Source organism: Bos indicus x Bos taurus, chromosome 3, assembly GCF_003369695.1.
Source record: "Bos indicus x Bos taurus breed Angus x Brahman F1 hybrid chromosome 3, Bos_hybrid_MaternalHap_v2.0, whole genome shotgun sequence".
In the NCBI taxonomy this organism is placed as follows: domain Eukaryota; kingdom Metazoa; phylum Chordata; class Mammalia; order Artiodactyla; family Bovidae; genus Bos; species Bos indicus x Bos taurus.
In genome coordinates this window covers 19,822,054-19,849,586 of record NC_040078.1, presented here as the reverse complement: position 1 = coordinate 19,849,586, position 27,533 = coordinate 19,822,054, and the positions used below count along the sequence as shown (strand labels likewise).

Genomic DNA, 27,533 nt, shown 5'->3' with positions numbered 1-27,533 from the left:
GCCATTGCAGTCACTCCCACAATGGTGCACCCTTTGGAGACGCAGGATGGGAAAACACAGGATACTGGCCCCAGATAGCTGAGATAGATATCAAAGGAATGATTTCAGCGAGCCCTGACTTTTGCATCTTTCCTTACATAAAAAAGCACTACATTCATTGATTTGACATGTCTTGTTTTCCTTAATAAACAGTAATCTTTTGATATTCTGACTACCTGGCTTTTGTTACAAAATTCCTATATATCCTGGCTCCTCCTTTACTTCTTCAGAGCAGACCGTCAGAGCTATTTGAGAGGCTGCATTCCAGGCTTAAGTTCCCAGTATTGTCCACCAAACAAAACATAATTCTCTACTTTTAAGTTGTGCTTTTTTTTTTCCAGTTGACCTTCTCATCTGAGTGATGAGGAAAGCACTGAGAAGTTAGGAGACCTGGATTCTGGTCCCAACACCATGGCCCTTGGAAGTCACTCAGTCTCCTTGAGTCAGTAACAAGAGGGTGGTAGGTCAGGTCATCCCTAAGATCTTCTCCAACTCTGAAATTCTAAGATTTAGAGCATGGGTATGGAGGGTGATTTGTTGCTGTTGTTCAGTCGCTAAGTCTTGTCCAACTCATTTGCAACCCCATGCACTGTAGCCCACCAGGCTCCTCTGTCCATGGAATTCTCCAGGCAAGGATACTGGAGTGGATTGCCAAATCCTTCTCCAGGGGATCTTCCTGATGCAGGGAATCAAACCTGCAACTCCTGCAGCTCCTGCATTGTAGGAGCATTCTTTACCCATGAGCCACCAGAGATGCCCTGGAGGGTGTTTTAGTAAATCTGAAAAGGGCCTCAATCTGACCCTGGAGTTTAACAAAACAAAACCCAGGGACAAAAGGAGTAAAGCTTCCACCAGTCTCAGAGAGACATCTGTAAATGCATCACACACCTCCTCATAATGCTAGGCAGTCAGGACCACTCTTCTGCCTCCTCCAAATTCAGTATTCAGCCTTGCAGGTCAGCCAGCATTACCTTGCAGAGGTTTAGACTGGAGAAACAGGAGCCCTCTTTTGCCCTTCATTTCCCCCTACGCATACTTGGAACATGCCCAAAAGAGATTCTCAAGGGTACAGAAAGCCAAAGCCCAGGGACCCTGGCTGTGAAGCTGCTCTTCTGCTATACCAGCCTAGAAGTCTCCTGCGTGTGTGCTGAGATCCGTCTCAGCGGGGCCCCTGGAGTGAATGTCTACCTGAGGCTCTTCCCCAACCCTGCCTGCCCATGGAGTCCTCTGGGGAACCTCATGTCCTCGGGCCAAGAGAGCCCCTTGGTATCTGAGGGATACCAGGGGGAATCAGAGCCTCCTAGACCACGAATGGCCACCAGGGGGTCTCAAGGCTTTCTTGCAGTGGCTCTCTTTTGATGGCCTCTTGTGGCCAGATTGGGGATTTAAAAAAAGAAGCGGCAGAAGAGAGCCAAGGTTGGAACTCTTAGGGAGATGCTAATAACAGTTACCACTATAAAATAACATTATAACATATGTATTATTAGAAATTAGTAAATATTTTACCTGTATTTACCATTCAACGCCCAGCACTCTCCTAAAGTGCTTTCCATATATTTATTTAATCCTCACAATAGTCTATAATATAAACACTGTTATTATCACCAGTTTTTTTTAACCTCTGTTTTGACAAGGAAGAAACTGAGGAGAGAAATGTTAAGATGGTTGCCAGAGTCACACAGCAGACCAGAATTCTAAGTCAAAGGAGTCTGGCTTCAGAACATTTGCTTTTAATCACCATGCTGAAACTGCATCCCATTTTTCAGGCTGCCAGATAAAATATAGGACACTCAGTTAAATAATTTATTAGCATCGTGCATGCATGCTAAGTCGCTTTAGTCATGTCCAACTCTTTGCGAACCTATGGCCTATAGTGCGCCAGGCTCCTCTGCCCATGGAATTCTCCAGGCAAGAATACTGGAGTGGGTTGCCATGCCCTCTTCTAGGAGCTCTTCCCAACCCAGAAATCAAATCTAGTCTCTTATGTCTCCTGAATTGGCAGGTGGGTTCTTTACCACTAGCATCACCTGGGAAGCCCTATTAGCATTGTATAGCCTTGCTTGGGGGACTCCCCATGGAAGGCTACAGTCCATCCGGTATCAAAGAGTCAGATACAATTGAAGTAACTTAGCACACACACACACATTCTATGAAACATGTGGGTCATACTCAGTACTAACAAATTATTGTTATTTACTAAATCTGGCAACCTTAGTTTATAATGCACGTCAGAATATTGTTTATTATTTTAGATGTAATCCCACAGAATGACCTATTGGTATAAATCAGGATCTGGGCTTTTTTTTTGGCCACCCTGCAGCATGCTGGATCTTAGTTCCCTGACCAGAGATTGAACCGTGCCCCCTGCAATGGAAGCATGGAGTCTTAACCACTCGACTGCCCTACAGGGCATTTTTCTGTCTCAAATGCCATCACACATATTACTTCATTTAATCCCCCCAGGAAGCCTATTCCCAGGTGCTGCCAGGATTCCCCCTCCAATCACCCAACCCTCCTACTCCCCCAAGCCCCACCCACAACACTTCATCCTCTCCCATTATTCCCTTTTTTTCCCCTGGGTAAAGAAACAGAGACAGGAAGACCTGAAATGACTAGCTGAGGTTATAGAACTTAACAAGTGGCAGAACTGGGACTGAATCCACGTTCTTTAGCAAAAATCGGTGCATGCTTTCCCCTTTAACAGGAGAGAAAAATGAGGTGCAGTGATTGTCACCATGAAAATCTCCCTTTATAGCACCTCCTTAGGCCTGGTCTGCTCTGAGGATGAGCGGCCGGTCCTTCCTCAGGGATGCAGGAAAACCTTCCAGGGTAGGAGCATGGCAGAGGAGTGCAGATAGCTTCTGTGCCCAGCCCCTGCCTGACCTGTCTAGCATTGCAGGAAGGAGACTGCTCCCAGGCCCTAGGGAGTTGTCGGTGAGATTCGAGTAATTGCCTGCTCAGGGGCCCCTTTGGCTCCCTAAAACTGTTTACCTGCTGTTCTGTGCCCTGACAGCCTCCAAGAAAGCTGCTGGAGTTGCATCACCTACCGCTAAAATAGTCCTGGCTGCTAAAAGGCAGCAGCAGGAATCTAAGACGCAGGGACCCAGGAGCCTCCTTCATCTCCCTATTGCCTTTTGGGCACACGATGCTTCTGTCCACGGGGATTACCCTTCTCATTTTTCTTTCTTGACTCTGCTGATCTTCCCCCACTCAGAAATACCTGTGCTCTTCCTTCCGCGGAGGTTTACACAGTCTCCCCACCCTACTCTTTCCATCAGTCCCACTCACTACTGCTCCAATAAGTCAATCATCAAGGGGTTCTGGGTTGGGATCTCTCTGGGGTACAGGCTGGGGTGCCCCACTGGTATGTGCCCCAACAGGTTTTTCTCTATCAGCCTCCAAATCAGCCTGGAGCCTGTCTGACCTGCCCCCCCAACCCCCCCGCAGGGAGCTGGAGTCAGAGGCAGAGCCAGGTCAGAAACTGAACTCAGAGACTGGGCTTCTGTGGTCCCAACCCAGCCCCACAGAGAAAGCAGTGCACAAAGCCTCCTGTGTCAGGGCTGAGCTGCTGAGAGGCCAGCGGAGTTCTCTTGTTTGGGCTGAGGCCAGTTCCTGGGAGGAGAGATGCTGTAGGGAGGTGTTTGCATGTGGGACACGGTACAGCCTGGTCCTCTCCCACAGTTGGGAGGGGCCAGAGCCCGAGGACAGTGGGGCTGGTCTGCTGCAGAGGTCATCTGACTGGCTGTTCGGCTTGGGCGGCACATACCGCTGTCCTGTACCAGGCCACACCGGAGCTGGTGCCCACAAAGGCACCGCGCCAGAGCCTGACGACACCCACTTAGCCCCCAGCACCTCTGGGTAAGCACTGGACCTGGGCTCTCATGCTGAGGGAGGGGGGAGATTGGTAGGAACTCGCTGATCACTTGGGGGAGGGAGAAAGGACTTTTCTAACATGAGTGCCTGAGTCCTTGTCCAGGTACCCATGTACCCACAAGAACACACACTCACCTCAGCTCAGAGACTGTGGCTGCTGACCTAAAGATTCCAGCGGGAAACTCCGAGGGCGAAAGACACGCAGCACAGTGGTGGAAGCTGACAGGCAGGTGACAGTCTCACTTGTAGTCTGGGGCTGACGGTGAGGGGAGGTGCTGTTATTTCCCACTCTGCATACTTAATCCTCACCTCCTCCACACTGCCCCAGGAACAACCAGCCAGGCCATGGAAGGGAGGGGGAGGTGCACCTCAGGAGGGGATCATCCATCTCAGACCACGGGGCTGGGGACCCTGGGGACCAGCCCTGGAGTCTGGGAGGGTCTGTTTTGGCACTAGGTCTGGCAGCATCCCTGATCAAACCTTGCTTCCTAACGACGGTGAGTGGTGGGAAAGGTGGGGGCACCATTCTTACCTTCCCCTTGGGCTCCCCAACCTGCCAAGCAGGTTGTTCTTTTTTTCTGCAACAAGGGAAAGGAGTGGGCAAAGGGCTCCCAGGCTCCCAGGCCTGGGCGTCATAAAGAGGCCCTGAGGGGCGAGGGGGACGTTCCCCTCAATTGGCTCCTATGTCCCTCCCCCCAGGGCAGCCAGTAGCACCATGTCTGTGACCCACGGGAAGATGGGACTCTCCTTGACTCAGGAGATCCTCAGTCACCTGGGCCTTGCCAACAAGGTAAGGGCTGCTGGGATTGTAGGAATTATTTTTTAAAATTATTTTCATATCAATGCAGAGGCTGTGGGGTGGGGTGAGGAGTAGGAAAGGAAGATCTAGCCTGAGGCTATGCCAAGGGCCTGGCTGGGTCACTGGGGAGGAGCATGGGCAGACTCTGGTACCTCCCTATCTTACAGACTGCAGCTTGGGGCACCCTGGGCACCCTCAGGACCTTCTTGAGCTTCAGTGCGGACAAGGATGTACAGAGGCTGCTGAAGGCCATAGCAGGTCAAGGTGAGCCATTTCCCTCTGCGCTTGGGCATCTATCTTTTAGAAACCAGTCTGTAGACCAAGGAGCCAGAAGGAGGAACTGACAATACTCAATAGATGTTTGTGGAATGCCTTCATTCCTGTGTGTCTGGTACCCAGTAGGTATTTATCTCCATTTTCACAACAGCCCTGTGAGGCAAGTCATACTATTTCTGTTTCACAGATGAGGAAACTGGGGCTTAGGGAGGTCAAAAGCCTTGCCCAAGATCACACAGCTCAAAATATTGCATAGCTGGGATTCTAAAGCAAGCCTGTGATCCCAAAAGGCCATTTTCTGCACTGTACCAGGCCACCTTTGCTTAACTTTGGGTCAGATTTACATGCCATTGGCAACTTCTTCAGGATCAAATGGTGGTAGGGGTGATGTAGCTTTTCCCAGACCTTGTCATTTCCTCCTCCGGAGGCTTCAAGTCAAGGACTAAGGGGATCTCAACTCTGTAAAGACCCTGACAGGGCTCTGCCAGGCTCACGGGCCAGCCCTCACCTTGGTTCAGGTGTTGACCGTATTGCCATTCTGGACGTGCTGACCAACCGGAGCCGAGAGCAAAGGCAGCTCATCTCTCGAGCCTTCCATGAACGCACCCAGCAGGTGAGACCACACTGATTCCCAGGAGCAGTGGGCTGGGATGAGAAGCTCCCAGGAAACTTGGGCACAACAAGAGCAGTTGAGACCAGCTGAGACCAGCCCTTACCCCCTGCTAAACCCAGTCTGTGGGGGGAAGGTAAGCCTGGTGGTTAGGTCTGAGATGAGAGCCAGCGAAATATTCCCAAACCTCCTCACACACCTGGGACTCTCCCCCTCATGCCGTTCCTCTGCCATGGGGACTGTTTCTTGTAGGACCTACTGAAGTCCTTGCAGGCAGCACTCTCTGGCAACCTGGAGAGGATCGTGGTTGCTCTGCTGCAGCCTGCAGCCCATCTCGATGCCCGGGAATTGAGGACAGCCTTGAAGGTACCCTGGTAGCTCAGCTGGTAAAGAATCTACCTGCAGTGCAGGAGACCCCGATTCAATTCCTGGGTCAGGAAGATCCCTGGAGAAGGGATAGGTTACCCATTCCGGTATTCTTGGGCTTCCCTTGTGGTTCAGACAGTAAAAACTGCCTGCAATGCAGGAGACCAAGGTTCAATCCCTGGGTTGGGCAGATCCCCTGGAGGAGGGCATGACAACCCACTCTAGTATTCATGCCTGGAGAATCCCCATGGACAGAGGAGCCTGGTGGGCTGCAGTCCATGGGGTCGCAAAGAGTCAGACAGGACTGAGCAACTAAGCACATTGAAGATACCAGGAGAGGAGCTTTGCCAGGAGTGATGACCCTATTGAGGGAAAGAATACGTTGACTGCCTTGCCTTTGCCCACTCCAGAGGAGTGGACTTGGCAGAAGCCCCCTGGAAAAGTAGTCCCTGTTGACCCTCAGAAGGACAAGTGGTCAGCGTCTGCTCCCCACCATTCTAACAACATGGCTCAGTCTCAGAGTGGCTTCCCAATTTCTTGTAGGGCTCAGGTTCTGCTGAAGATGTGGCCTTGGAAATTCTTGCCACCCGAACCCCACCCCAGCTGCAGGAGTGCCTGGCAGTCTACAAACATAGTAAGAGTGTGGAGGATGGAGCTCTAAGAGCTGGACAGGACAGTCCTCGCCTCCCCTGCACTCCCTGCAGGGAGCCCTCTGGGAGCCTTTCTGCTTCTGTTGTTCCCTTGGGGTCTCTCCTCCCCCACCGCCCACTGGGCTCAGTCTCCCCAGGGAGACAGCCAGTTGTCATCATTAAAGAGAGAGAAGCAATCATTAACTGTCATAGTCTGGGGTTCCAGGGTGGATCCCGAGGTAATGACAATGTTGAGCCCTGTGACAGTCCCAAGGGCACCCAAGTCACCTTCCCAGCCCCTTGCTGATTCTGCCATCACCCCACATCCCAGGCTGAATGGAAGCTCGATGCAGCCAGGGGGAAAGGTGGGGACCTGCTTTTGTAGGTGTCAATTCTCGGCCCCTGGCTGCTGTCCCTGCAGTGACTGCCACATGCCTCACCCACTAATTGGTAACTAGTTTTTTCTCACCCTCATCTTAACACACCCCCTCTTTTTCTTGCTTTCCCCAGTTTTCCTTTGATGTCCCACCTCGGCCTATCTTTTTTTTTTTTTTTAACTTTTTGGCTATGCCAAAAGATCCCGGGCATGTGGGATCTTGGTTCCTCAACCATGGATGGAACCAGTGTGCCCTGCATGAAAGTGTGGAGTCTTAACTGCTGGACCTCCCGGGAAATTGATTTTCTTAACCCCTCTCCTACCCCTTTTTCCTTCCTGCTTCTCTTTTCCCCTTCCTTTTCTCCCTTTCCTGCTCTTTCCTTTCTTCACATTCTACCTCCCTCATCACCTAGCCTCACTTCCAAGGAGGGGGACTGGCCCTAGCCATCTTGCGTCACAATATGGGCACCCCCATCCTCTTTTCATTGTCTGGCCACCACCCGAGTAACTGATTGCCTCCCGCTCCCCGCAGTCTGGCACTGGGAGATGAGGCCCCACAGGGCACGACCCCACAGCGCACAGGTTACTCGTGGCTTAGAGATGCTTTCAGGGTGGCCATGGTGGTGCTTCTGCCTTACATGCTGGGAACTAGTGGCCATCAAGCAGGGGACAGCGGGACTGACAGGGCACAGGCATCTGACAGGTCCTGGAGGTATCCTCATTGGGAAAAATCAGGAGGATTCAGAGAGCTCCTGCTCCCATCCCAGATTTCCAAGTGGACGCTGCGGAGGACATCAAGTCTGAGACCAGGGGCATCTTGCGGGACTTGCTCCTGGCCCTGGCCAAGGTAAGGGGGACTGGTCTGGGAGGAAGGGAGTTACCCCACTGGGGAGCACCCACCTGTGGTGTAATGAACAGGAGAGGGCTTTAGGGGAAGACCAGGGTTTGGTTTGTTGGTCTGGTGATAAAAAACTGCCCTCCAAAGAGTCCTCCTGAGAGTTTCTCCTCCTAGGGGGGCCGCGAGGCCTACACTGGAATCATTGACTATAACCTGGCTGCACAGGACATCCAGGTGAGCAAGGGGTGGGGGGAGTTTACACCGTCGTGCACGTAAGACACTGTATCTTAGAGCCGGTGACCTGTGTCCCCACTTGTCTTGCAAAATTGTCCTTGCCTTGGGAAGGAATCCTCGATGACGTAAGGCGGACATGGAGGGTCGGGCAGTGTCACACATGGAGCTTTTTCCACTCATCTGGACTCTGACTCCTGAACTCACACATTCTCCTCTCATGGGCATTTGGGGATCATTTAATTCCTTCCACGGCAGGGGGCATAGGTTCTATCCCTGGTTGCAGAACTAAGGTCCCACATGCTGTGCTACACAGATAAATAAATGCAACTAATTTATAGGTTAAAATAAGCTTTTCCATGTTTATGGATTCTGGGAACACCATAACCGTGGCTCCCCAATCCCCAAACCAGTGATTCTGATTTGCTCCCTGCTCCCAGGCATTAAAGCAGGCTGAAGGACCCAGCACAGAGAGGACGTGGGTCCTTGTCTTCACCCAGCGCAATCCCGAACACCTCGTCCGAGGTACACAGGAGTCTTCCGGTCTCTCCAACTTGCTTTAATGACGAGTTCTGGCTGAGGAAGGTGGGGAGGGCTCATCCTTCTCTGGGATAGCCACCCCCTCCCCCATGTATTCTTCTAACTCCCTTCCGTGTGCACCAGTGTTGAACCAGTACCAGTGGTACACGGGGCATGAGCTGGAGAAGACTGTCCGGGCCCGTTTCCATGGAGCCGCCTGCGTGGCTCTGCTCAACCTAGGTAAGGGGTCTGCTTGGAACCCGTGGGGCAGAGGTCTCCTGTGGAATGGCGGTGGTCTGTCTCCATCTTTGTCTCTTTGCTTCCAGCCTCGGTGATCCGGAACACACCCCTGTACTTTGCTGATAAACTTCATCAAGCCCTCCAGGTAAGACTGACGCTCCTTTCCCCTTGCGGTGGAACAAAAACCGGCGGGAGACACCTCCTGGGCAAGAGAGAGGAAGTTTCACGCTGTTGCTAATGTAACCATCTCATATTACTTTGTAAACATGGAGTAGCTCTCTTTTCCTAAGTTTACAAATTGTCTTGTCAAGAGTAGAGGAGGGAGCTGTGGTTAGAGATAAGTCCATTGACCCATCAGGGCCCTAAAGCTAAAATTTTTGGTCCAATGAATGTCTAGGTGGCCAGATACAGATATGAATTTGCTCTGTAAAGACACTGCCTTGTCCGGGTTCAGTTGTTGCCAGAATGAGGCTGGCGATAACACTAAAAAGAAGAAAGAAATAGCCGCCCGTTTCTGAGGGGCTCCTTGTGTGCCAAGGCCTCTGCTGAGCACGTTTCAGTAAGTCCTCACATTAACACTCCATCCTTGTTTAATAGACAAAAAACTGAAGCACAGAGAGGTTAAGTACCTCGCCCAAGGTCACACAGCAGTCTCCCTACAATACACATAATGATCCTATAGGACAAATTTTAACTGCCACATGTCAACTCCTAGTCTATTCCATAGGTGTTGGTCTATACTATAAGCTATAGCCTACTCTTGGTACCCAAGATCACCTTTCTCCATACTGATCAGACTTTGTTCTATATAATCCAAACTTAAATTGGCAATCTTGGTTTGAGTAATTTCATAAACAGAATCCAGTCATTCTGCTCATTCAACTAGGTGTCCTAATACAACTGTCCCCCAAGGCCTATAAATAAAAATCCCACCCAAACTTTGAAGATGGAATAGTTTTTGGTACACTGGTTGAGAAACCATGATGCCTATTGACAACTATTCAAAATGTTACACAGAAACTTTCTTAAAACGTTTTCTTTTTGTTTATTTATTTACGGCTATGCTGGGTCTTCACTGCTGTGAGGGCTTTCTTTAGTCGCTGCGAGTGGGGTCTCTTTGCTGTGGTGTGTGGGCTTCTCTTTGCAGTGGCTTCTCTTGTTGCAGAGCGTAGGCTCTGGGGCACTCGGGCTTCAGTAGTTGCGGCTCTTGGGCTCTCCAGCTCGAGCCAGGAGTTGTGGTACACGAGCTTTAATTGCTCCGTGGCATATGGGGTCTTCCTGCACCAGGGATTGAACCCGTGTCTCCTGCATTGGCAGGCAGATTCTTTACCACTGAGCCATCAGGGAAGCATTTATTTATCATCCAGAGATTTCCATTTTGACAGTAGATTATTGTACTTATCCAATAAATCCTGTACTATTATAATCAGTGAACTCTAGGATTCACTTGAAAAGTTGTAGTTCTCTAAATTCCTGTCATAAAAAGAACCTGTACTCCAGCAGTGATTGTAATGTATTTGGATTACAGGACTTTAGACTCCTGGATATAAATTGTGGGTTTAATCTTAGAAGGAGTCAAGAAGTGATGCAGGCTTATTTTTCTGGAAAAAAAATTTTTTTTTAAAAGAAAAACTCAGTCAAGATACTTCCATACTATTCTTTTGTGAGAAATATGTAAAAACATAATTGTGATAAATATTTATTCAGAAAAATGACCTTTAAGTGATGGCTGATTCAGGACAGTTCAGTTCAGTCGCTCGTCGTGTCCGACTCTTTGCAGCCCCATGGACTGCAGCACGCCAGGCCTCCCTGTCCATCACCAACTCCTGGAGTTTACCCAAACTCATGTCCATTGAGTTGGTTACGCCATCCAACCATCTCATCCTCTGTCGTCCCCTTCTCCTCCTGCCCTCAATCCCTCCCAGCATCAGGGTCTTTTCAAATGAGTCAGCTCTTCTTATCAGGTGGCCAAAGTATTAAGAGTTTTGGCTTCAACATCAGTCCTTCCAATGAATATTCAGCACTGATTTCCTTTAGGATGGACTGGTTGGATCTCCTTGCAGTCCAAATTCAGACCAATTTGAACCATAAAATGAATGTTCTTTATAAAGATCCTAGGGCAGTATGAGATGCCAATATACCCTCAGGTAACAAGAGAAGAATGATATTTGATATAGGTTTAGTGTGGAGAGCCACTTTACACACTGGGAATATTCACTTAATGAGCAACTCTTACCCCAGTTCTACAACTGTGGAGTACAAGAGTTGCAAGAAGGGAAGAATGGATACTGGGAAGCATTCAGCAATCTTCGTCACAATACAAAACCAATGGTACATGCCGTCCAAAAGAGTAGCCATCAGGGAATTCCCTAGCAGCCCAGTGGTTAGGATTCTGTGCTCTAACTGCTGATCCCTGGTGGGGGAACTAAAATCCCACGAGCTGTGCAGCCAAAAAACTAATCAGATTAAATTAAAAGTGAAAAAAAAAAAAAAAAAGTAGCCATCAGGCCCACTGACAATTAGGTAATGAGTCCAAATAAAATATAGCATCCTATATTCCCTCCATCATTTTTTGTTTCTTCTGGGAGTTTATGATGTGTAGGGTTGCCATAAGTGTGGGTTTCAGGCAATTCTGGGAAGGGTCTCAGAAGGCAGGTGCCTGAGGAAACTCTGAAAAAGAGGATATTAGAAAATGATGACAGCAGCAGTACCCAGCTCATGACACAAACAGGATTTTTCCAACCAAAATACTTTATTTAGAAATCTCTCATGATAACATTATTATAATCAGTTATAGCTCCTGATTTGATGATACCTCTATTGGGGCTTCCCTGATAGCTCAGTTGGTAAAGAATCCGCCTGCAATGCAGGAGACCCCAGTTTGATTCCTGGGTCGGGAAGATGTCCTGCAGAAGGGATAGGCTACCCACTCCAGTATTCTTGGGCTTCCTTTTTGGCTCAGCTGGTAAAGAATTTGCCTGCAATGTGGAAGACCTGGGTTCGATCCCTGGGTTGGGAAGATCCCCTGGGGAAGGGAAAGGCTACCCAATCCAGTATTCTGGCCTGGTGAATTCCATGGACTGTATAGTCCATGGGGTCGCAAAGAGTCAGACACGACTGAGCAACTTTCACTTCACAGGTGGCGCTAGTGGTAAAGAACCCTCCTGCCAATGCAGGAGACATAAGGGACAGTGGGTTCAACCCCTGCCCTGGAGAAATAAATGGTGCCCCACTCCAGTATTCTTGCCTGGAGAACACCATGGACAGAAGAGCCTGGCAGGCTACAGTCTATAGGGTTGCACAGAGTCAGACACTACTTGAAGCGACTTAGCACACATATACCTCTATTATTTCTAAACTGAACCCTCCGTGACTGTCTTTAACCAAAAGGCAAGAGGCCTGTTGCAGGTACAGGAGAAAGAGAATGATGCTGAACCTCAGGGGTCTAACCAGGAGAAACCGATGACAGTTTAGGGATAGGGTGAGTGTCCTCCTTAGACATTCCCTGTTAACAGTCTCTTGACTATCATGCTGTAAGTCTTCACAGGTAGCACATCTCTATCCTTTCTTGAGTCCTTGCTCTTGGAGTGAGACTCTAAGCTAATGGCAACGCCAGAAAAGATGTGGAAGGAATGAGTGATATTGCTGTAAATATTCCCCGCAGCAACTGATTTTTCCTGCCACATCATCTCCCTTGAGGATGGACACAGATAATGTTTGCCCCCAGATAATGTATATTTCTCTTTTTCTTGACTTTCTCCTCACCAGCACTCCCTATAATAATTCACCATGTGGCCCAATCCCTGCCCTGTGAGAATTTCCCTACCACCACATCCCCATTCTGTTTTTTCCTCTACCAGGAGACTGAACCCAATTACCAAGCACTGATGCGCATCCTTATTTCTCGAAGTGAGACTGATCTTCTAAGTATCCGAGCCGAGTTCAGAAAAAAATTTGGCAAGTCCCTCTACTCTTCCCTCCAGGTGAGGCTTGGCTGGTTCTTAACCTGGAGCCCCAGAGCTTCATCTTTTACCTCCACCCTGCACACAGTGGGGCATATTCATGGCCTGGAGAACTCCTGGGTCTCTGGTTAATTTAGAACCAGAACTCTAGAACTCTAGAAACCAAACAAGCTCTGGACCAGCACGAGGGAGAGAACAGAGTGCCTGAGCCACGATGGTGGCAGGTCTTCCTAACATCTGACTTTGCTGTCTGCAGGATGCAGTGAAAGGGGACTGCCGGTCAGCCCTACTAGCCCTGTGCAGGGCGGAAGACCTTTGAGACCTCATCCCCGCATGACCTTCAAGGATCTGAGATTTTCTTGTTTGGCTGAGCCTGCAGGAGACTAGCTGGGCCTCCAAATAATGACCCCTCACTGAGCACCACATGTTCCAGCTTCTTGTTGAGGCCAGAACTCAAAGTTTCTTTTAAATTCCTTCACCTCTCTCATTTCAAAGTGATGCCTGCACCTGGATCCCCTAGCTCTGTCCTGGGTGTGCAAAACAAGATCGCTTGGATAGTTTCTGTCCTATTCATTCTTCCTGAATTCTGGCCAGAACATCTCGCTGATGCTTGATTTCTTTTGGCAAACTTCACTGTCATTTGTGTCCCCTGACTGAAGTTTGGGTGGAGCAGGACACTGGCTGGGAGGAGGCCTTGAAGTTGGAGGTGCCTTTGATGTGCCCTTGGATATTCAACAGGAGTCCTGTTTGAGGCTCTGAACTGCCGTTGTCAACAACCTGCCTCCTCTGTGCATCCCCCCTCACGCCCATTATTCTCTCTTCCCCAGGAAATTTCAGGCAAAATAAGAGAACCAGGAACCACGAGGCCAGAAATGGCTAGAAGTAGCAAAGGACCGTCTGTATGACCTGAGAAGCAAGTAGGAGGATCAAGCTACCCTTTCCCTGAATGGGAACATTTGGGTGGGTTAGCGGGGCATACAGTCCTCAAATTCATCTGTCCAAAGCTGGGACTTAGAAACCCACCCCCCAAATTAGAGTTCTAGCTCCAAAAGAAGGGGCTTCCCTGGTGACTCAGTGGGTAAAGAATCCGCCTGCTAATGCAGGCGACATGGGTTTGACCCCTGGGTCGGGACAGTCCCCTAGAGAAGGAAATGGCAGCTCATTGAAGTATTCTTGCCTGGAGAATCCCCACGGACAGAGGAGCCTGGCAGGCTACAGTCCATAGTGTGGCAAGAGGTGAACATGACTTAGCAACTAAACAACATGTGTACATGCTAAGTTGCTTCAGTCATGTCTGACTCTTTACGACACTATGGACCGTAGCCTGCCAGGCTCTCTGTCCATGGAATTCTCCAGGCAAGAATACTGGAGTGGGTAAACAGCAACAACCACATGAAAAAAAAAAAACAAAAAACAAGAAAGGACAAAGTGGACTTTTGGCTCCCCCTGCTGGCTCTATTAGAAATGACAGGCCACCCCCTCTAGCCTCTACCATCCCTGCACCCCTCCCACCCCCACCACGCTTTGCATTCCTCAATTGGGTCAAATACTTAACCGCTGCAGGGTAAGGCAAACAACAGACTTCAGGAAAGAAGTTTTATTTCCAAACCCCTAGGAAGGCATTAAAAATAATAGAGATAGAAACCCAAATCAAACCCTGAAACAAACAGATGGATGGATGGATTCGGATGGGCCTATAGGATGACCCAGCCAGTCAGGGGTGGGAAATAGCAGAGATGGATTCTAGACAGGAACTTCACCCTGGAGCCTGAGTCTGTACATTAATGTGACTATTCTGGGGGAAAAGAGTTAGAAATCAGAAATCCTCACCCCATCAACTCCAATGTTGTCCTGGATGGTTGGGAGGAAGAGGAGGCAGCACATGAGGGCAAAGAGGTCACCAAGTCTGACCTTAGCATTCACTGCCTGCTCTGATCCCCAACATCCCATAAATAAGTTACCCTGCATATCTCAAGTTGAGGGGGAGCAAGCAAATAGCCCCCACCTCTGAAAGCGGAGGCAAGGCAGCCGGGCCCGAGCAGGGCTACAGGAGGACACAGTCGGACTCTTGCTTCGGCCTTTGCCGACGCTCAGCAGCTGGGCGTCCAGATGCAGCTCCTCTCCCCTGTGTCAGATTTAACAGCTGGTCACCCATCCGAACCCATGGCGGAACAAGGACAGGGACTCTAGATGGAAGCAGGGTCAGGACTGGGAGGGGCTGTGGGGAGAGAAAGACAGGAGGGGACCCAGGGCAGAGGGACAGACAGAAGGGCCCCGAGGGAAACCTTGAAGAAATGCTGGTGGCAATAACAAGTCTGGATCAGGGAAGCCGGAGTGGCACGCTGGGGATGCAGGGATGCTGGAGGGGCAGCACTAAGAGCAAGGAGGAGCAGGCCCACCTGCGGTGATGGGGCCCGTGCAGGGGCAGCCTGGGCCGCTTGGTGCTGCTGGTACTCCTCTTGCTGAAGCTGCTGGGCCAGTTCCAAGTCGCTCAGACCCGATGTGCCCTGGGGCGGGGGCTGCTGCTGCTGTAGGGACAAGGCGATCAGGTAGTCCTAGAGACAGGGGCAAGAACAAGGGCAGTGAGGGAGGCTGGGGCAGGGGGCTGGCCAGGCTGGGCTTAGGCTTCCAAACCAGCTCAGCCTTTCCTTATCCTTCCAATCTCCCCACTCCTCCTCCAGAGAGAAACACACAGCCGCGTATTTTATCTGTGATGCCAGAGAACACACACCAAGCGCAGAGATGGTCTACAGAGCCCAGAGAAGGGCACAGTGTCATAAGTTACAGTCTCTAGAAGATAAGATACAGGCTGCCCGCCTTGGGCACAAAGCTCTCCGAGGCAGACATGCGCTCTGCACCCCACCCCGGTCCCCAAGGCCCCACACACCTGGTCCACCTGCCGCTGCTTTTCTGGGGAGCCACTCCCACCTCCCGTTCCGGGTCCCTTGCCCGGGGAGTGGCTGAGGTGAAAGTCAGAGTCACAGAAACAGCTGTCTCCGTCCACGTTGTGCAGGCTCTCCCACACCACTTGCTCCTCCTGGAGAAAGCCCTGGTCAGTGACCAGTAGGTACAAGTGGCCCTGTGCGGGAGAGAACACACGCGCTGGTGGGACGGGCGGCAGGAGCAGCGCACGGCAGAAGTGATCTGAGCTTCGCAGAGCCCCTGTGACTGGTCGGCACGCTAGCTGAAACGTGCAGTGTGAGTGCGTGGACCTCTTGCTAAGTACACATGGCTGTGGGCAGAAGGGCTGAGGGCATGGTCAGTGGCGTGTAAGTGTGGCAGTCACTGCGGTCAAGCACTGCGGGGCGGGAGTCTTCCTACCCTACTTCCCGAGGTTCTCTGGGCTCACGGGATGCCTATGAGGATAAGTCCTTTAAGAACCAAAGATCTTTCTCTCTTCTACTCAATTCCTAGAACGCTTAGACAATTTCTAGCTTTGGAAAACTATGTGTGTGTTAGTCGCTCGCTCGTGTTTGACTCTTTGTGACCCCATAGAGTGTAGCCCACCAGGCTCCTCTTTCCATGGAATTCTCTAGGCAGGAATACAGGAATGGGTTGCCATTCTATTCTCCAGAGGATCTTCCCAACCCAGGGATCAAACCCGGGTCTCTTGCACTACAGGCAGATTCTTTACAGTCTAAACCACGAGGGAAGCCTTGGAAAACTATAGTATTGTTCAAAACTTCCACTGCTCCTTCCTGGCAGAGGACGTGCACTTTCTTGGCCCACTGATGGCAAGCTCACTCCTTACATTTCGCTCTGGGCAGTGAGATGGTAGCAGAGCCAACGCCGTGCGTGGTGTGTTCCTCTTGCTCTCCTATGTTCCAGAGAAAGGCTGTTTTGTCAGCCAGGGCCCCAGACTGAAGATGATGTGGGACAGAACTGCAGCCAACCCACAGTGGACACACACATGAATGAAAAAATAAACCTTTGTCATGGTGAACCACAGGGATTTTAGGGGTCATTTGTTACCACAGCTTAATCTACCTTGTCCTGACTGAAATACTGACCCGGAAGAAATAGGCATGAGGAAATAGACAGCACTCCAACCTCCCACCTCCAAACCCGAATCACCTTATGCTTAGTCATAGTGCTGAAGTGGTTGTTCCGGAAAAAGACGCTAAGTTCGCCCTCCTTGGCAGCTGCTGTTAGTTCACATAGGCCATGGTAGGTCAGCTGGGCAGCAGTGGTCTCCAGAAACTGCTCTGCAATCAGGCCTGGCAGCAAGGACAAGAAAAGAGGGACAGGGGACTCAAATCCAAAGTCCACAGGAGGATCATCCAGAGAGCCCCTATCAAAGCCCTAGGGATCAGTCCCACCTTGGGAAATCCCTTCCTTGAAGCCTGGTTAAATTCATCCATTCAACAGATGCTGAACTTCCCTGGTGGTCCAGTGGCTAAGACTCCGAGTTCCCAATTCAGGAAGCCCGGATTCGATTCTTGGTCAGAGAACTAGATTCCAAACACCATAGCTAAGAGACGCAGGTGGGGACCTCCCTAGTGGTCCAGTGGCTAAGACTCTATGCTCCCAATGCAGAGGGCCCAGGTCAGAGAACTAGATCCCACATGCCACAACTAAGGCCCTCCACAGATAAATAAATCATTATTTTTAAAAAATGAGAGAGAAAGATGCAGGTGTACACACATGCTAAGTTGCTTCACTCGTGTCCTACTCTTTGCACCCCTACGGATTGTAGCCCGCCAGGCTCCTCTGTCCACGGGGATTCATAAGGCAAAAATACCGGAGTGGATTGCCATGCCCTTCCTCCAGGGGATCTTCTCAACCCAGGGATCAAACTTGAGTCTCTTGCATGTCCTGCACTGCAGGCAGATTCTTTACCCACTAAACCACGTGGGAAGCCCATGCTGCCACTAAAAAAAAATCCCACATGTTGCAACTAAGACTCAGCCAGATAAATAGATGCTATCGGAGCAAACAGGCACTGCACTAGGTACCGGGGGATACATCAGTGAACGAAACAGACAACTCCCCAAACTCCCGCTCCCGGTGCCTACATTCTCATGGGACGTGGTGGTGGAAAAACAGACAATAAACACTAAACCTCGGTAGCCATCATTCCCTCCACATAAGATTGCTGAGGAGAAGGGAGGAATGTCACCTTCTGTCACAAGGTTGGTGTCACTGGAGTGCTTGCAGGTGATGATCTTCTCTACCAGCTGGTTGTAACTCAGCTTCCCGACTGCACTCACAGCCTCAGGACTCTGCGTGGGCAGTGGAGTGGGGTGGTACCCCCAAAAATGGAGAGCTTTTTTTAGGAAGGAAATGAACCAAGCCCACAAGGATTGCAACCCTATGACAAAAGCTTCCTGAAACTTTTGATGTCTAAAGAACTGACCCATCTTCAAATTGCTTGCTTGTGTTTGAATGTTACCCCCAAAAGTTAAAAACTAAAGGAATTCCACACTGAATCCAACCTTGAAACATCAATCCCCTCCCTAGCCAATCTACTCCCTACCTCCCTAACCCCAACCCCACAAAATTCTGCTTCTCTCTCAGCTTGAGCTGGCTGTCTCATTTGGGCCCTCCCACCCTCACCTGGGGATCAACAAGCCAGCCATGGTACAGAGGAATGCCAAGGAGGTCAAAGACACTGCACTCAGGAGTGTACTCAAAATCAGAGACGCCTGTGAACCGCACATTGACATCCAGACCTGTGGCCAGTTTAGGCAGCACTGTCATTGCATCGTCCACATTCTGGGGTGGAAAAGAAAACAATGGATAGGTCAAATCAGCACACTGTACATTTTAAACTTAGTGTTATAGATAAGCAACAAGGATATACTGTATACCACATGGAATTATAGCCAGTATCTTTTTAAAAAAAATTTTATTTATTTACTTGTTTACTGGCTGTGAGGCACGTGGGATCTTAGTTCCCCAATCAGGGATCGAACCCATGCCCTCTGTATTGGAAGCACAGAGTCTCAATCACTGAACCACCAGGTAAGTCCCATATACCCAGCCAAACTAATTATAAGATACCCAGTATCTTATAATAACTTATTACAGAATTTAATCTGCAAAAATACTGAATCACCACACTATATACCTGAAACTAACACAGTATTGTAAATCAACTATACTTCAATTAAAAAAATTAAATGAAATGAAAAAATAAACCTTACACAGTATTATATGTCGATTATATATCAATAAAACTGGTGGAAAAAGAAAATGATGGATATTCTAGCCTTCCCTCTTCTTGTTCCACTCCTACCTCCAGAAAACAAAACAAAACAAAACAAAACAATTAATCTTGTTGCTTTTTCCCCCTGGTTTCCTCTTACAATGGAAAGTCCTCCCTTTTCTCAATCCTTCTTTATTTTATGTAAACGAACATGTTTTCTAAGACAGAGATACACTCTCTCCCTCCTGCAGAAAGAAATGATGGTTCAAAGAACCCTCTTGAGAAGCATCAGAAAGGCTTCTCTTAATAGCCTGGGTGCCCCTTATGAACCTGCAAGCCCCCAGTTCACAGACCTTTCACCTCACCTGCTGAAAATTAAGCTGAAGTCCCTCTGACTTTTCCTGAGGTTTGATGGACAGAAGGCAGTCTCCTACAAGACAGGATTCCTTATCAGCTTACCCCACCACTGTCCCAAAAGCTGCTTCCTCTTCTCTAAGAAAACAGAGGTATATCACAGAACCACAGATTTTCAGAGTTGCAAAGGGCCTTCGTTTATCAGAGGAAGAAAGAAGCCACAAAAGGTGAAGGACCCACTCAAGGTCACATGTGAAAGCTAAGGGAAGAATGAGGGTGACGACCCAGGACTCCTGACACCTTGATTTTTGCTTTTCATTCCCCAGCCTTGCAGAGAAACCCTATAGACATTTACCCTCCCTGCCACATAAGATCCCTGAATGCGGAGTCCCTCTCAATACTCTGGATTTCTGGCTCAGTAGATAGCACTGGAACCTTTCAGGTAATTCCTCTTGAAGGCCCAGTCACTCACCGAGATGGGCCATGAGCTCGTCGGATGTGATCACTTCTTTCTGAGGCGGCAGCTTTACCTGGAGGCAAGGAGAGATCAAAGAGTTGGCCAGTCATTGGTAAAGAATCTGCTTGCCAATGCAGGGGACAAATTCGATCCCTGGTCTGGGAATATTCCACATGCCATGTGGCAGCTAAGCCCACGCACCACAGCAAGGAGTAGCCCCCACCCGGCCACAACTAGAGAAAGCCTGTGTGCAGCAACAAAGACGCAGCACAGCCAAAAATTAATAAATTAAAAAAAAAAAGTGAGCCAGGTGTGTGCTTTCCTTCAGGGAGCACTGAAGGAGGAACCCAGAGAAAGGCGGGAGGGCAGGGCTTATCCAGCAGTCAGGTGTGGTGGGCAAAAACGGCTTGCAACTGGAGCAAGGGACTGAATGGGAAGAACTGCAAGGCATTCCCATTTGCCAGACAGTGGAAGACGCAGGAGTAGGACAGATAATTGTCTTGTTTTTGCAAATATCTGATCTCATTTGTTCAACCTGGAGATAAAGGAAGAAAAACCTGGAAAGTTTGACAGGCTTGAGAAAAGCAGAATGATCAACATTTCCTAAGACCCCATCCAAACTCCCTCTTACCTTCCACTGAAGAAAAAGGATATTCGCGATGGCGATGAGAGGGCAAGGGCCATTGGCGCTCTGGGTGATGATAGGTGTCTGTTCTCCTTTCCAGGGGATCCACTTGACACAGTAGAAGTCTAGCTCAGGCTGTCGGGCCCTAGGGGACTGGGGAAGCTCCTGGAGCCTGGAGCAGGCCCCCGCTGTCTCTGTCTCAGGTCGAGTCTCCCTGGCTGGCCCTGGTTGGCTTGAGCTAGCATCTGGTGGAGGGGACTCGAAGTTATCCTGGCCTTGGGCTGGCAGTGAAGCTTGGTCTACTGGCTCCTGCTCTCCAGCTGCCCCGTCTGCCTCTTTGGCATCCTTGTCCTGAGGGTGCTCTTTGGGTTCTGACAAGACCTTGTGGTTTTCAGGGCTGACCGCTTCTGCAGTCCTGGTCTCACCAGGGGCTGGATGCTCAGGTTGATAGTGTTCCATGGTCAGGAAGGGCTGACTGAGGGGCTTTACTGTCCTCAGAGACTGACCTTACTCTAAGCTTGATATGCAAAAGGGAGACGGATCCAATAAGAAGGAAATCATTGGGCTGAAAAGTAAACAGACCCAGAAAAATTTGGCAAAGGAATGTAGTGCAGAAGGCTTGGTGAGCGTCTGTTCAGCCACTCCAGGCTACGGGCAGTACAGTTTTAGGTTAAACAGAAGGGTCCCAGGCTGAGCTGTCACCTCTAACTTGCTGTGACCAGATGGGACCAAAGAGGGTATAGGACTCAAAGGTTTGGAAGGGATAATTCTGGTGGGATTGAGGACATTGGGTGGCGTCAGCTTTCCTGAAACAGAAACAACAAGGAATGAAGACAAGATAGAAAGGGAGAGCAAAAGGAGAAAGAAGGAAAAGAGATGGAGAAAGAAATGTTATACAATACTGACAGTGATCTTAATACGGTGATCTTTAGCTAACCTTGAAGTAAGCATTGTGTCAGTAAAACCCACCATAGCTGGAAGTAGGGTAACTCCTCTGCCTCATCCCCCACCCCTGCCCTTGACTCTTCAGGGAACATCCTGAGCACACAGGGCTTATATCTTTAGGGTCCTGTTTTCTCTGCTTCATCCCAAGGCCAAAGAGCTAAACAGTGCTTGGGGTGGAGAAAAAGAGTCAGTATCATACTCCTAAAGGGGAAACACTGGTGAGAAAGAAGTCTTTCTCCTTGAAGGATTCCACCTTTATAATTCCAGCTTTATACAATTGCAAACCACAACAAAAAGGTCCTGGGAGGAGCTTCCTGTAGGCTGGAGAGGGGAAATGCGGGCAAGGTGACTTGAAACAGAGACGGGTTCTGATAAGTGATTTCAGGTTAGAGGTACAACTTGTCCCACCCCACCCCCAGCCCCGTTCTTCCAGTAAGCTAGCTTCTCTTGCCAGCTGGAGTTGGGATAGCAACTTCTCCTCAGTTCCTCTATGCTCTGAAAACTGCTCAAACCCAGTACTCCCTTGCTCACTACATGGAATATGAAAATACTGATTATTGATTTACATTAAAAAAATTACTCCCTCTACATTCACCTATCTGTGCAAATGTTCTTTCAATCTATTCCCATCTAGGTCATTTTAAATGTCAACTCTGGACCTGTTTAACCTGCTCTCTCCCAGCACTAAGCATGACATTTAATTAACACCATGGATAGTAGATGATAAAAAGCCACAAACTCTGCCTCCTGGAAAATATCTCCCTTCAACCTCCTTGCTCCCCTCTTCACCTTGGTCAGGGTGAGAAAGGTAGAGAAATAAACTTGTTAGAAATCTTTTCTCTTGCTTCCTCCTAACCTGAGACTATGCTTCCTTTCACAATCAGGTAGGATTTAGGGCTAAGGTAAAGCCTCGGAGGTGAAGTTGAGAAATGTAAAAGTTATGGAAATAAGACTAGTCACCCAAATTGATCATCCTTCTGATTCAAATATAATCTATGCTGCTGCTGCTTCTGCTGCTAAGTCGCTTCAGTCGTGTCCGACTCTGTGCGACCCCACAGACAGCAGCCCACCAGGCTCCCCCGTCCCTGGGATTCTCCAGGCAAGAACACTGGAGTGGGTTGCCATTTCCTTCTCCAATGCATGAAAGTGAAAAGTCAAAGTGAAGTCGCTCAGTCGTGTCCGACTCTTAGCGACCTCATGGACTGCAGCCTACCAGGCTCCTCCGTCCATGGGATTTTCCAATCTATGCTAGCTGCATCTTATTTCCATGTGATTAATTTAGAATCAGAGTAGCAAAATTTGCCCGCAGGCCTTACACCTTTTTTTTTTAATCTCTCTCCTTTTTTCCTTCCTTCCCAAATGACATTTAGAATGAGCCTCAGAAGCAGAAACCAGAGCCTGGGACAATTTTTTAAAAGCCTGGAGAAAAACAGGGCTTACTTCTTATCTTTTCTATCCAAATGCCAGAAATGATCTATAATTAAGTGGGGGCTGGGCAGTCCAGTGAGCCAAAAGAACCCAGAACTGGACTACCAGAGGAAGCTGGGTCTCAGAGAAACTGGGTTGAAAGCTAAGAGGGCTAATCCTTCAGAAGAGGGGAGGGAGTGTAATGGAAGAGTTCCAGGCTACAAGGTGCACACCAGTGGAGTGAGCATGGAGTACTCCAGAGCGTGATGCATTCTGAGACTCACAGGTCCTTAAACAAACTAGGAATTCATTCTTCCCCTCTTAACTAAGTCCTATACTTTCTGGAATAATCCTCTGGTGGCGGACAGAGGAGGTAAAACAGCCCCTGCTCCTCCCTAGCCAGTGGCAATAAATAGCCAGAAGTTGGAAGAATGCAGGAATCAGGTCTGTAGCTTCAAGAAGACACGTCCCCGCTCCCACCCCCGCTCCCCAGGAACTTTACTCTCCCTTCAAGAGCGTAGGGTTCCCCTCCAATCTCCCTCTCACTCTGACCCAAATCTTCACGCAACTAATGGTTTAGATTTTCCCCTCAAAATAAGTCCACCACAGTGCCCTGTCTACTTGTTAGCAAGGGAGAGGGGGAAGGTGTAATTAAACGGGGGAAAGGTAGCATCTCTTTTACTTACTCCTTCTGCCCGAGCGCCTCTAGAAACCCAGACGTACAGAGACCCAGGGTGGGAGGATAGGCAGTGTCACCTCCCCAAAGCTAGAGAGGAAAAGGAGAAAAGGTGAAGGAAATGGTTAAGACGGTTTTTACCTTAAAGAAGTGGGGGCTGTTCCAGGACTTCGAAGGAGGGTTCAACTCCCGGACTGCGGTGAGGGAGGTGGGCTCAGAGGGGGTCGCCGCCACAGTCCCGGCCGCCTCCCAGCTGTCAACGCCAGAGTCTACACAGGTTTCCCCACGTTTACGAGCGGCGGTCCCGGCTGGCTCGTGGCTACTTCCGGGCTCACGCCCACGACCGGGGGGCCCTGGAGAAGGGTGCAGGCAGGCAGGGGTGCAGGCAGGCAGGGGTGCAGCCCAGGTGCGCCCAGATCGCTCAGAGCGTCTTCAGGATTTCTGAATCGCCGCGTCCAGGGCGCGCGCTCCAGGCCCCGTCTACAAGCGCTGGTTTTCAAAGGAAGTTTGTGGTTTTTCTTTTCTTCTTTCTCGTTCTCTCTTTTTTCACCATCGGGACAAAGAAAAATCAGTCAAGGACAAGCTCCCCGAAGGAGGAGGAGCTTGCCCGGCACTGGCGGATTTCTATTCGGGGTTTCTGACCTGGTCAGCAGCTTGGTGATCAGCAGTGAGCGAGAGAAACAAGGAGAGAAAAACAACAGACCCTTTCTCTTCTCTCCGCCTGCCGCTGGAAGGGATGGAGCACTTGTGCCTCTCTGGTGAGAATAGGGAAGAGCAAGGGCCCTGGCTGCGCTGGGAGGAGCAGGGCTGGACAGCAGAAGCTTGTTGGATCTCCCTGGGTGCGGCAGTCCTCTGCTCTGCCTCCACAAAAACAGGGCCAAAGAGCCTGATATTTTCATATTTATTCATTTAAAGGGAAAAAAATCCCGATCCTTTCGAAATCCTTACTGTATCATTTTTTCGTTTTTTTTAGTTAAGAAATGAAACCGGTTGGGCTGCACCCTGGTAATGCAGAAGGTGTGGAAGAAGCAGCGGGCTCTGGGGAGAGTGCAGCAAGCAGAAAACTAGCTGAGCATGCAGGGGATCCCATATCCCTGTGGTCTGGTCCTTGTTACCCCCAAAGGCCTCAGCTTCTCATCCATCACTTCCTCTCAATTCCTAGCTTGGTGAGGAGGAAAAACTGGTGTGAGGCTGGCGGCAGAAAAAAAAGGGACGGATTCATAACTGAGGGAACCTTTGATGATGAGAGTACATATACTTGCAGTACTCTGCACTACTCTGGGGCTGGAAGGTGGCAGTTAAAGGAGGTTGGAACACAACTCTACATTCTGAAAGGCCTTCCAAGCTCTACTCAGGGCTACGGCAGGATGAAACTTCAAGCAACTCTGCAGGCTGAAAGGGGAGTTGGAACAACTGGGGAAGCAGGGAGTATAGATCCCAGGTTACAACAGACCGGGGAAGAATGAGACATTTGCCAACAGGCGACAGAGTTGTAAAAGAAGCAGCAGGAGTTGGCAAGAGACTGTAGGTGTTAGGTAAAGAAGAGGGGTCAGAGATTATTAAAATTTTTTATAACAAGGAAGACCACATAATTGGTCAATTTGGTAAGGAAGAGAATTCAAGAAAGATGAGTTAGTTGTTTTTGCCCAGGGGAATTTTAGATGTCAACCAGGTGGTCGATATAATTTATGGAAAGACGCTATACTTAGCCTGACTAAAGACGGAAAGTTCAGAAGCCACAAGGATAGATTATATGACACATACACACTTGTGAACTCAGATAATTCTCCTTCCCGCAATTCTTGGGGAAACCATAGCGGAGATGCGGGACTACATTTCCCAGGATGCCCCCGCACCACGCTGCACTTCGCGCCTCCCGTGAGTCTCTGGGCGCAGAACTTGGCCTCCGCCGCTGGGGGCGGGGCATCGTCGGACTCCCGGGGCGCCCGGTTACGCACTTCCTCCCGGGGTGAATCGCCGTGTGGCGGGTTCGAGTCCCGCCTCCCGACTCGCCGCAAGCCCCTGAGTCCGGGGCGGGGCTCATTCGCCGGTTAACCTCTCCGCGGCGAGGGGCGGCGGCACACCTTGGGCTTCACCATGGAGAACTACCTGCAGGGTTGTCGAGCTGCTCTGCAGGTAAGGGACCCCTGTTTGTTATCGTAAGGAATGGATCCTGGGGTCCAGGAAAGACGAAGATGTGGGATCTGGGGAGCACCGAAGGTTTGTGTGGAGGGAACGCGGAATTGCGGGGTGGAGGCTTGGAAACCTGAGGAGGGAGGAAGGAGAACCTAGCCTTTGAGAGTGGGAATGCATGCTCACTTAGGGGCGCCAGCCTTTGGGGTCTGCTCGTGAGCGGGGAGGCGGAATCGTGGGGCCGGGTCCTGCCTCTGAGCCCCTGCTCGGTGTCTCTGGGTTAGTTCCGTCAATGGGACCCGGGCTGTGCCGGCCGCGAGGTGTATTTGTTCCCTTCTCCCCGCCCTTCTTTCAGTTCTCCATTCACGAGGCCTTACTGGCGCCTTGGCCTCCAGGTGAACCCCGGGAGTACGAGGGAACCTGTGCCCACGGCTTTGTCGCCTCTCAACGGCGGTTTTTGTCTGACGGGCCTAACTCCTTCTAAATTAAAGGTGGTCATGGTGTTACACTTTAAATCTGTTTTTAAGGTAAACGCACACAGTACATCAGGCTTGCATTCCTTTGCCTCCAGTTTACTTCCTTGGCCTTAACACACACAAATTACATAAAAATCCGCGACCTGGATGGGGATAAGCACAAAGTATATTTGGAATCAAAACTGTATGCATGACTCCTGAATGCTTTGTGGCTTATTTTTGGTACTCTCTGAGCCAGTTGGAGTCTCCCAGCCTTGCTAACTGGTCGTGCAACGTTAGGTCGCTATTCCCAGTTAGCAGCAAACAACGGGCCAGAGAGAGGCTCCAGGAGGTCACCTGGCCCCCCTGCTTCAAGTTATACTACCCTTGGAGAAACCTTGACAGATGGTTGACTCTGCTTCCTTTTAAAGTATCTTAAACTCGACAAATTCACCTGGGAAATAAGATTCTGGTCTGTAACAAATCCTAAAAGTCACCTAATTCCTCCTGCAGAATCAGCTGCTGTTATAAAGGAATGTCCTCACCTGAAGAATGGGAGTGAAGTTCTGGACTTCCCTGGCAGTCCAGTTGTTAAGACTCCACCCTTCCAACGTAGCGGGTGCAGTTTTGATCCCTAGTGGGGGACATAAGATCCCGTGTGTGTCGTGTAGCATGGCCAAAAACAAAGAATAGGAGTGAAGTTCAGTTAGTGTAAAACGAATTACTCTACGTTTTTCCTTGTGAAATACAAATTTGGGAAGGTCATTTTAATGTATAAGACAATCTGGGACCAATTCATTTTGGTTACCTCTGATTTCCACCACAGGGACCTCATTAAAGACTAATATAGAGGCTTTTGGGCACCATTCCAAGGGCCAAGAAGTTGGATTTTTCCCTAATGACCCAAATAACCAGTCTTTTTCACCATTTGATAAAGAGTCTTTGAGCCTGAAACCTTACCAGATAGCATTTCATTGCATGCCTCTATTCTATAGCATCTACTCTCTAGAAGTGTCCCAGGTTAAGAGTATGTCTTCCTCAGGAATATGAAGCTGAGAAACACTGGATTTTTTCAGTATTAACTGATATCCTGACTTTTCTCTGCCTGAATTCATTCTCCCAGGGAACAAGATCTAGATCTTCCTTTTTCCAAACTTGCGAAGGAAAGATCATATCTTAGAGCTCTTATCACACAACCTAGCGTGGGCCAAGAGAAATTAGAAAGTTAGACTAGCAATGTTAGTGGGTGGCCTGGTAGTAGGAGATACCGGTGGACACCCAATGATTTAGATTGTTTTTAATTATGGAAGTAGAAAATGTACAGAGTGAAAAAAAAGTTAATACAAAAAAGTTATACAATTAGAAAGTGAGAAAGATCTTTTTCTTCTCCATTTCCAACTTCCCAGAGGCCACACTTGTTTCTTAGCTAAAGAAAGACATGATTTAGAAACTATTTTTTTAAACTTTTTATTTTGTATTGGGGTATAGCTGATTAACAATGTTATGATGGTTTCAGGTGAACAAGCAAAGGGATTCAACCATACATATATAGGTATCCCTTCTTTCCCAAACTCC

General features: G+C 49.4%; 3 protein-coding genes across 17 annotated transcripts in view; 2 read left to right on the top strand and 1 right to left on the bottom strand.

Annotated features, from left to right (window-relative positions):
* The first annotated feature begins 3,633 nt into the window (after positions 1–3,633).
* On the top strand, positions 3,634–13,518 carry ANXA9 (annexin A9). Of its 9 annotated transcripts, none has more exons than XM_027534186.1 (14): positions 3,636–3,897; positions 4,053–4,142; positions 4,612–4,702; positions 4,879–4,975; positions 5,455–5,600; positions 5,850–5,963; positions 6,507–6,597; positions 7,736–7,815; positions 7,981–8,040; positions 8,478–8,562; positions 8,701–8,796; positions 8,883–8,941; positions 12,657–12,779; positions 13,015–13,518. In XM_027534186.1, exons 3-14 carry the CDS (start codon positions 4,628–4,630, stop codon positions 13,075–13,077), a joined length of 1,089 nt encoding a protein of 362 aa, XP_027389987.1. In that variant the 5' UTR covers positions 3,636–3,897; positions 4,053–4,142; positions 4,612–4,627; the 3' UTR covers positions 13,078–13,518. The 9 variants fall into 9 exon arrangements, with proteins under 9 accessions (XP_027389978.1, XP_027389987.1, XP_027389933.1 ...); XM_027534132.1 differs by having other exon boundaries at positions 4,016–4,142; XM_027534114.1 differs by having other exon boundaries at positions 3,637–3,897; positions 4,016–4,138.
* MINDY1 (MINDY lysine 48 deubiquitinase 1) lies at positions 8,935–24,122 on the bottom strand. 4 transcript variants are annotated; one of them, XM_027534019.1, is made up of 11 exons: positions 23,512–24,122; positions 20,349–21,148; positions 19,733–19,790; positions 19,272–19,336; positions 18,315–18,473; positions 17,878–17,980; positions 16,833–16,975; positions 15,646–15,837; positions 15,158–15,313; positions 14,764–14,883; positions 8,935–8,998 (listed from the first exon to the last, which is right to left on the bottom strand). In XM_027534019.1, the coding sequence occupies exons 2-10, from the start codon at positions 20,799–20,801 to the stop codon at positions 14,803–14,805; spliced, it is 1,410 nt and encodes a 469-aa protein (XP_027389820.1). In that variant the 5' UTR covers positions 20,802–21,148; positions 23,512–24,122; the 3' UTR covers positions 8,935–8,998; positions 14,764–14,802. The 4 variants fall into 4 exon arrangements, with proteins under 4 accessions (XP_027389820.1, XP_027389801.1, XP_027389810.1 ...); XM_027534000.1 differs by lacking the exon at positions 8,935–8,998 and adding an exon at positions 10,390–11,466; XM_027534009.1 differs by lacking the exon at positions 8,935–8,998 and having other exon boundaries at positions 14,341–14,883; positions 23,512–23,910; positions 24,013–24,120.
* Positions 24,042–27,533, top strand: part of PRUNE1 (prune exopolyphosphatase 1) — a 19,840-nt gene continuing 16,348 nt past the window's right edge. For 3 of the 4 annotated variants that reach the window (XM_027534062.1, XM_027534054.1, XM_027534038.1), the window contains exons 1-2: positions 24,042–24,128; positions 24,344–25,506. Coding sequence is in view for 2 of the 4 variants with exons in the window: in XM_027534054.1 (XP_027389855.1) it covers positions 25,468–25,506 (39 nt within the window). In the remaining 2 variants the exon portion in view is untranslated. The remainder of the gene's footprint in view (positions 24,129–24,343; positions 25,507–27,533) is intronic. The other variant, XM_027534047.1, reaches the window with a different exon arrangement.

What these genes read in the sequence shown, in the direction of transcription:
- MINDY1 (XM_027534019.1), bottom strand. Translation starts at nt 20,801, where the DNA reads ATGGAACACTATCAACCTGAGCATCCAGCCCCTGGTGAGACCAGGACT. An exon ending in CGAGCTCATGGCCCATCTCG is followed by an intron (nt 19,337 to 19,732) that starts GTGAGTGACTGG and finishes CCTGTCTTGTAG; the next exon opens with GAGACTGCCTTCTGTCCATC. An exon ending in GCACTATGACTAAGCATAAG is followed by an intron (nt 15,838 to 16,832) that starts GTGATTCGGGTT and finishes TCTCCCGCACAG; the next exon opens with GGCCACTTGTACCTACTGGT.
- ANXA9 (XM_027534138.1), top strand. Translation starts at nt 4,628, where the DNA reads ATGTCTGTGACCCACGGGAAGATGGGACTCTCCTTGACTCAGGAGATC. An exon ending in CGTGGCTCTGCTCAACCTAG is followed by an intron (nt 8,797 to 8,882) that starts GTAAGGGGTCTG and finishes CTTTGCTTCCAG; the next exon opens with CCTCGGTGATCCGGAACACA. An exon ending in CCCTCTACTCTTCCCTCCAG is followed by an intron (nt 12,780 to 13,014) that starts GTGAGGCTTGGC and finishes TGCTGTCTGCAG; the next exon opens with GATGCAGTGAAAGGGGACTG.